The sequence below is a fragment of the Pundamilia nyererei genome, unplaced genomic scaffold (assembly GCF_000239375.1).
Source record: "Pundamilia nyererei isolate P.nyererei 1_Seehausen unplaced genomic scaffold, PunNye1.0 scaffold00010, whole genome shotgun sequence".
Lineage (NCBI taxonomy): Eukaryota > Metazoa > Chordata > Actinopteri > Cichliformes > Cichlidae > Pundamilia > Pundamilia nyererei.
This window is the reverse complement of record NW_005187411.1, coordinates 3,725,450-3,733,676: the sequence shown is the minus strand read 5'-3', so window position 1 is coordinate 3,733,676 and position 8,227 is coordinate 3,725,450. Positions and strand designations below refer to the sequence as shown.

Here is an 8,227-nt window from a genome sequence, read left to right as displayed (position 1 = left end):
TTTTTATTTTAGTACAAAACACATTAAACTAAATGTAAAAGCTTTCTGAATATGAAGGCTGTAAGTTCTTCTCAAGCTGTTGCATCATGCCAGACAGTGTTTTAGATGTTCTAATGATTCTTTAATGGGTTTTTCTTTTTTTCCCTCTTTGACAGCATAATCAATGGATTTGCCTTACCACTAAAAGAAGAGCACAAGATTTTCCTGTTGAAGGTTTTATTGCCTCTGCACAAAGTCAAATCACTCAGTGTCTACCATCCACAGGTAAGCCATACAAGCTTTTTTAATATTTTTAATTAAAACTTTTTAAAAAAATATTTACGTATACATATTTTCTTGTCCTTATATGATTTGTGTAGAGACTCCTCTTTTCATGAGAGCAGCAGGTCATTCAGTCACTACATGTCTCAGCCAGTCGTCTCGTGTCCCCTTTCCAGATACTTTGACTGTCCAATGAATGTATTTGTTTGTGAATTGCAGCTGGCCTACTGCGTGGTGCAGTTTTTGGAGAAGGACAGCACTCTAACTGAGCCGGTATGTCTAATAAAAACATGCTAGGGTAGTTCTCATTTAGCTTTATGCTGTTTGTCGAAACTTTGTCATTTATGCGCCTGTTTGATTTTTACACTGTCATGCCTTGTTTTTATTTCAGTGTATTTTCCTTATTTTTAAGCTCAAATCTGCTATCTGTTTATTCTTCCTGATTGGTTATTTAGGTGGTAATGGCTCTACTAAAGTACTGGCCGAAGACTCACAGCCCCAAGGAAGTGATGTTCCTCAATGAGCTGGAGGAGATCTTGGATGTTATTGAGCCCTCTGAGTTTGTTAAGGTGCAAGAGCCTCTCTTCAGACAGCTGGCCAAATGTGTTTCAAGCCCCCACTTCCAGGTACCGGATGGATAATCACAATTTTCATAACCCTGCAAAGAAGTGCTTAAGTTGTAGTGGCTGTGACTCCTAAAAAACACTGTATATGTTCTCTTTAGGTGGCCGAGAGAGCTCTGTACTACTGGAACAACGAGTACATCATGAGCCTGATCAGCGACAACGCAGCAAAGATTCTGCCAATTATGTTCCCCGCTTTGTACCGCAACTCAAAAACCCACTGGAACAAGTAAGCTGCATCTCTGAGATGGTTCTGTGTGTACTTTTGATTACACATAACATCAATCTGACACGATGCCTGGCACAGTAGTTCACCTATTTCCCTCAGTTACTTTTCATCTGCTGAACTTTCATATCTCAACTCTATTCATATCACTCTAGACTCAAATTAAAACTGGCTTAAAGGGTGCGTAATCCCTATATATGTTTGCACTCATTCTGTCAATATGCTTCATTTAATGCCACCTGTTTAAAATGTATGTTTTAAATTTTAAGTCTGTCTGTAGTAATAATTTTAGGTTTGATCCTCCAGGGCAAAAGTGACCTTTACACAAATGCTGCTGCTCTTATTTGACTCTCAATACCTATTCCTTGTGTTCATAGGACCATCCACGGCCTCATCTACAACGCTCTGAAGCTTTTCATGGAGATGAATCAAAAGCTCTTTGATGATTGCACACAGCAGTACAGGGCTGAGAAAAACAAGTAAGCATCAAAGTCTCATCTTCCTTCAGTCTTTTAAAGCGATGCTGAAGTGGGGCATAATTACAGTAAGCCTTAATGCTGCAGATGAATTGTTGTGTTGGATTTCACATTAATCAGAGGATTGGAACCGTTTAGTGACAGGAGGTTTGGTGCTTTGTTAAACAGGGAAAAGGCAAAGTCAAAAGAACGCGAAGAGGCTTGGCTCAAGATTGAGAACCTCGCCAAATCAAATCCACAGGTGAGCAGTATGTGAAGTTATTTAAGCACAATCCCTTCTTAACTGTTTGTGAGTCTGTTTGTGTGTCAAACTATATGATATGCACTCCTGACCCTAACTGTTTGGACAGATAGTCTCTGTGCTGAAGTGCTGCCAGTAAATTGGTAAATACTGCATTCAAGGACCAGATTCAGTCTCATAATATGCAACTGAAGTCAAAATGCATAATATGGCTTAAAAACAAATGCTACATATGTTTTCCTCATAAAGAACTAAGGCCAGGTTGTCCTTTTAAACCCCTAGCACCAAATGTGGTGGTGATTCTGACACAGCTTGGATATGTGTAGTGAATGCTGCATGGTGAATGCAGATGTATGTGCAGTGTGTGTGATAGTTGAATTTTCCTTATTTTGCAGGATATACAGAAGCAAGCAGCTAAAGATGATTGCAGTCTGATGAGTCAGTTAAATGGCATCAGTCTGATAGAGGATGGATTCAGCATTTTTGTAAAAATAATGGTTTTGATTGAGTGAATGGACTGTTTTAAAACAGTCAAATACAAAGTTCTTTCTGTGCTAGTGCATACACACTCCAATTAAGCCAATTTATTAGAATTTATTTTACCATCTGTGATGTCATTACCGAAACACAGAGCCTAAAGGAAAAACTGAAAATGTGTAAAACTGTCCAAATACTTGGGTCCAGGTGTGTTTTCTGCATGTCCTGTGTGTAAAATTGCGTTGCTGAATTGTAGTTTCCTTTCTGTTCTTTCCTGTTGAGGTTTTGTTTAGTGGTATTTGTTTAAAACCCAGCTTAGAGATTCATTTTTCCCTCCCTAGTAATACCACTAGTAACAGTGGAAAGATCTTTGAGGAACAGTGTGTAGTTGTGGTGAATGGTTGAATTGGGAATTTCTATCCTTCTACGAGAGATCTAAAAACTATGGGAGTCATTTTAATTGGGCTAAAAATGTGGTGTTAGGAATCCAAAATAATTTCTTTAAAACTAAAATCAGCATGAAATACGATGGTGTTTCGTTGTTAGGCGTCATTAAAGGAATATTTCAGCATTCAAGTGTAAAAATTGATATCACTTTTATACCTTTAGACTAAACTGGGAACTAAAACTAGCATCTGATTACATTAGCTTAGCATAAGACTGGCTAGCGGTTTCATGCTAAGGTAGTTGCTACAAGCACCTGCTAGCTGTAGCTTATTTACAACATAGCCATGAGAGCTGGTATTAATATGAATGAGTATATTTCCCAGATACACTCAGCAAAAACGTAACATTTCCACCCCAAAGAGCACGACTTGGCTTCATTGTGCTTCAGGTACAATCAAATATTTAGTTTAGTATCTTTTTTTTTTTCTTTTTTTTTTTTTAAATTTTCTAAATCTGATACAATATTTTTTATATTTCCTTAGTAAAAACTCAAATTTCTAAAATCATTACTTAATGTTTTCAATCATTTTGATTCCGACACACTCTTATTCCTTTTCTAAATCATTCACTGACTTTTGGATTAATTCTTCTTTGCATGCAACTGAAAGTCTTTTCTCCATTCTTTTTGTTTCTTTTTTTCATCATAGTTCTCTGTCTATGTTCATTCCTCTGACCTCAATAGTCCTGTAGCAATGGAGACGGATGTCCCTTTGATAGAAGATGTTCAGAGGTTAAAAAAGACAGTTGAGGAGGGCGCAACTCAGGTAAACCTGACTTTCTCTCTGTCTCTTTTTCCCCTTAAAATTACCAAATACTTTAAACACAACTAGCTACAGATAGCAGTTTTATTCATTATTACTATTGCAACTCCAATTCAATAAAAGTTGGGAAACTGTAAAATGCAGATAAACCCATTTTTTATTTGCGGTAGAGCACAAAAAATATTAAGTATTTACACTCAAGAAATATAATGTTAAGAAAATTTTTATTTTTTTTATTTGATGGTAGACATCATTCATCTCAGACAGTTGGGAGAGGGCCATGTTTAACACTCTGTAGCCCCTCCTTTTTTTTTTCTTTTTTTTTTAAACTGTAAATGTGAGGCGACCCCGTTAATGGACTTTCAGGAGAGGAATGTTGTCCCATTATTGTGTCTTATAGGATTCCAGCTACTGTCCTGGGTCTTTTTTGTCTTTTCCTTTTTTTGTGTGTTTGTTTGTCTTTTTTGTTTCATGGTGCACCAAATGTTTTCAGTTGGTGAAACGTTTAGGCTGCAGGCAGGCCAGTTCAGCTTCTACTATGAGCTGCGGTTGTATTCGAATGCAGTATGTGGTTTAACATTGTCTTGCTGAAATATGCAAGGCCTTTACTGAAAGACATATTCTGAATCTGACCACTTGTTACTCTTTTAACATTGAGATTGCCTTTTCACATGTGCAAGCTGTTCTCTAAAAAGAATGTCACATTTCGATCTGTCTGACCATAGAGCAGTTTTCTGGTTTTGGTCCAGAGAAGACCATAGTATTTCTTGATCATGTTCACAGTGCTGCTTGAGGGGTCAAAAGATCCCAGGCATCCAGTGTTGATCTTCAGACATGTCCCTCGCACACAGAGAGTTCTCCAGATTCTGTGAATCTTTTGATGGTATACACTATAAATGATGAGATCTCCAAGGTCTTCACAATTTTACAACGAGGACAATTATCCTGAGATTGTTCACAATTTGTAGATGCAGTTTTTTGCAGATGTGCCCATCTTTATTTCTTAAAAAAAAAGAAAAAAGGAAAAAAAAACCTCTCTGTTAGATGCTTTTTTTTTTTAAATGCTCAGTCATGTTACTGATCTGTTGCCAATTAACCCAATTAGCTGCTAAATGTTCCTTCAGCTGTTTCTTTTGAAGTACCACTAAGTTTCTAGCCTTTAGTTGCCCTCTCCTAACTTTTTGAGGTGTTGCTGCCATCAAATTAAAAACAAGTCACTTAGCATTTCTCTTAGCATTATCCTTTTTTTTCCCATTTGATGTGTTTTCTATACTCTACTGTGAGTGAAATGTGAGATCAGCAACATTACATTGTTTTTATTTACATTTTCCCCAGCGTCCCAACATTTTGGAATTGGGGTATCATTGTTATTATTAGCTACAATAGACTACTGGAAAACGTGTGTGTGTGTGTGTGTGTGTGTGTGTGTTGTGATGGTAGTTTAGAGTTCAGTATTATGCAAATGACTAAAAACTGTGTAAAGTATATTGCATTAAATCTTAACTCAGCTATTGTGTAGTTTGTAACTTGGATCATGATATCTGTCGCTGTCCTGAAGATTAATTAATAATCCTGAAAATAAAAATGAGCCCAACTTTTCGGCTATTGTTCTTTTCTGTTATTCGAACAGTTGCAGCATGAGCAGCGGAAAGAGCGACCCATGATGCGACGCAAATCGGAGTTGCCTCAGGATATCTACACCACAAAAGCCTTGGAGTCCCACCGCAGAGCTGAAGACATGTTGACCACCCACGATGGACTCTAGGTCCCACAATCTGCTGGCTCTTGGTTCAACTAACCCTCCTACACTCTACAGCCATGGACATCTTTTATGCCCGGGTGCCAGAGTTACACTGGCGATCCAAGCTGGGCTTTCCATCCCTCCTGTCAGTCCCCTCCCCCAGAATACTTAGTTTTCCTTATTCCTGCTGCTCCAGCACAGAAAACCTGTATCCACCTCCCTCCAATTTCTGCTTTCTCAGGTTTTTTTTTTTGTTTTTTTTTCCCTTTATTTGAAGAGGAGGAGTAGTAGTATATGTGTGTGACTTTTAGACTCGTATTTTCTCATCATTTTCCTCATTTGTTCACCTTCCATTCTCCTCTCACGTCACAGTGCGCTCACTGTAAATGTGGAACCTGAGAGTACAGACAGCACAACACAGGTTCTTCATTCCTTCTTACAAATGTGTTCACAATGGATGGATACAAAAAATTAGGAACTGCCTGACTAAACGTCTGAGGATCGTCTCTTGGTCTTTTGTTTTCTTTCAAAGGGAACAAAAACAGACCCGATTGGTTCAGATAGAAGACGCAACTTTCTGTTACCTGTTGTATGTTTTCTTTATTTTTGCTGTAACACGCATCTTGTCAGTGCCAAGACTGTTGTGTTCTGTTCGATTCATGTTTGTATCTGTGACTTTAACAGGGACACCTGACGTTGTTTCCAGTCACTGGTGTTTTGGGGTTTGTTTGTTTTTTTTATTTGTTGTTGTTGTTGTTTTGGTTTCTTTTTCCACTTAAGACCAAACTGAGGCCTGTCCTTAGCCTTGCAATCTCCCGAAAAGATGGATAGTAAAGACTTAGTTGTCCTGTGGACATCTTGACACTTTTCATTTATTGTTTTGTGCCATATGCCGTTCTTTTGTATGCTTGCTAATTGACATTCATTGGCAATATTTAAAAACAAAACAAAAGCAAAACAAAAAAACAGACCATGGTGAAGCCTACAGTTCAAACAATGGTACTGCATGAAAATTGTGTATTTGCTGCCTATATTGTTGGAATTGGTTGTAGCAAGGTGTTGTAAGCTCTCAGTCACATGTAACAGGTGCCTGCTGACTAGAAATGCAGAGCATGGTGCATTCACGTGATGATGTAAGATAGGGTATGAATATATTTATATAAAATAAATGGGGAAAATGTAAAGGGGAATGCAATAGAGGGTGAGTTTTTCCTGTGTTGAATAGAGAATTTACACCTGCAACTCAACTTGTTGGTTTTTAGCATTACTCAGAACATTTGCTCATTATGTTTATTGAATAAGTTGGTTTAATATCCTCCAAGAATTAAATATGGAATTGGTTTATTATCGAACAGAAGTTATTCCGATTTTTTTGTTTGTTTGTTTTGATTTTTCAAGCCCTACCACAAGAGTTACCAAATGTAAAGACGTAGCATGTTTGTTTTGCTACCAGTCCTACTTTCACTTTTCTAGTTTGTAGGTTTTATAATTTGTGTCCTTCTCAGCGAGGAAGATTTTAAAAGTTCAGGAAATATTTTCCAGTCAGTACCATTGTTTAAACCAAGGTCTGCTAGAGGTCTTCATATTCGATGTGTTGTATTTCTTTGTATTGTCTCTGGAGGTTAATAGTGTGGATGTCAAGTTCTGGATTTTTTTTTTTTTTTCTTTCTTTCTTTTTTCCGGCCGTTCGGATTGCTCCGCGCTGAAACACGCCGGCGTGAAACGGCCGCAAAAATACCAGATGCTGAAAATAAACTGACATTGTGACTTGGCTTGTTAACTGTATTAATACTGTATTTGCTTGAATGCAAAAAGATGTAAATTAAAACTACCATGTTAAACATGTACCTTTTACCCTGGAGGAATGCCATTCACCAAACTGATTTCTGTTTATGAAACAGTCCTGCTTGCTGGGAGAGATGTTTTAATGAATTTTAATGAGTTTGAGTCAGAGGTCGGAGGTTTCCTTTTAGTGCTGAAAAACAAGTCAACCGTGACGAGAAGAGATGATTTAAAAACGATTTGGTGGCTTGTTCTCTCTGCAGGATCTTCTCAGATCTTTTAATTTTAACATATTATTTCCAAAACATAACTTAAAGTGTCCTTTTTGTATGTCACCTGTACTATATGCTTCATTTAATATTGTATATATGATTTACCTTGTTTCATGTAGTGTTATATATATATATATATATATATCTAGATTAATTTTGTACAAATTGTCCCTCTGTACAGAATAAAACATCAATAGCAAGTGAAAGAAGTCAATCTGGCACATACCGTCTTATTGCTCCTCTTTTTGGCTGTACTTTCAGCATCATGAGAATTTAGGAAATGGCTCTTATTTTTATTAAAAGTTTCCTCCTCCATCAAATAACTGAAAAATATCCATGCCCATTGTGTGAACCTATCCCTGTCTTTAGTGGTGTAAAAATTCAAATGAATAAAGAGATTATTTGAATATATATTTTCAACCATGCATCCATTCTGACTTTACTATCCAGACGTCTTGAATGAAATACACGTGATATGCACATTTACCACAGCAGCGATGAAGAGTATCGGCTCACAAAAAACTCATTGATTAATCAGGGTGTTGCGTTACTTATTCTTTTTTACAAATTTACAATCATGCGTTTAAATCTATACACATTATAATAGTGTGCCACACAGGGATGCGCTTCCAAACACCAGATTCAGCAGCTTAAATTTCTGTTACTATAAACTGAAATGAGGATAAATCTGAGGTAATACAAAATATAACTAAAGGCACAATTTGGATAACTTTTATATAGCATAATAATATATATTGAATACTTTTTGGCATAAAAATACATATTTTACATGCATAAGTTTGTGTCAAATGCAGTGTTGGGACTAACGCGTTATTAAGTAACGCGTTACAGTAGCTACGTTATTATTGTGGTAACGAGCACTGTAACTAGTTATTATGCCAAAACCGGGAACGCGTTAC

At 37.0% G+C, this 8,227-nt stretch overlaps 1 protein-coding gene across 1 annotated transcript in view; it reads left to right on the top strand.

Annotated features, from left to right (window-relative positions):
* The window catches only part of ppp2r5ca (protein phosphatase 2, regulatory subunit B', gamma a), a 23,449-nt gene extending 17,910 nt beyond the window's left edge, over positions 1–5,539 (top strand). Inside the window, exons 5-12 of the mRNA XM_005724097.2 lie at positions 148–264; positions 481–534; positions 717–887; positions 986–1,113; positions 1,488–1,589; positions 1,755–1,827; positions 3,399–3,515; positions 5,143–5,539. Coding sequence (XP_005724154.1) covers positions 148–264; positions 481–534; positions 717–887; positions 986–1,113; positions 1,488–1,589; positions 1,755–1,827; positions 3,399–3,515; positions 5,143–5,277 — 897 coding nt within the window. The 3' untranslated portion in view covers positions 5,278–5,539. The remainder of the gene's footprint in view (positions 1–147; positions 265–480; positions 535–716; positions 888–985; positions 1,114–1,487; positions 1,590–1,754; positions 1,828–3,398; positions 3,516–5,142) is intronic.
* The last annotated feature ends 2,688 nt before the right edge of the window (positions 5,540–8,227 follow it).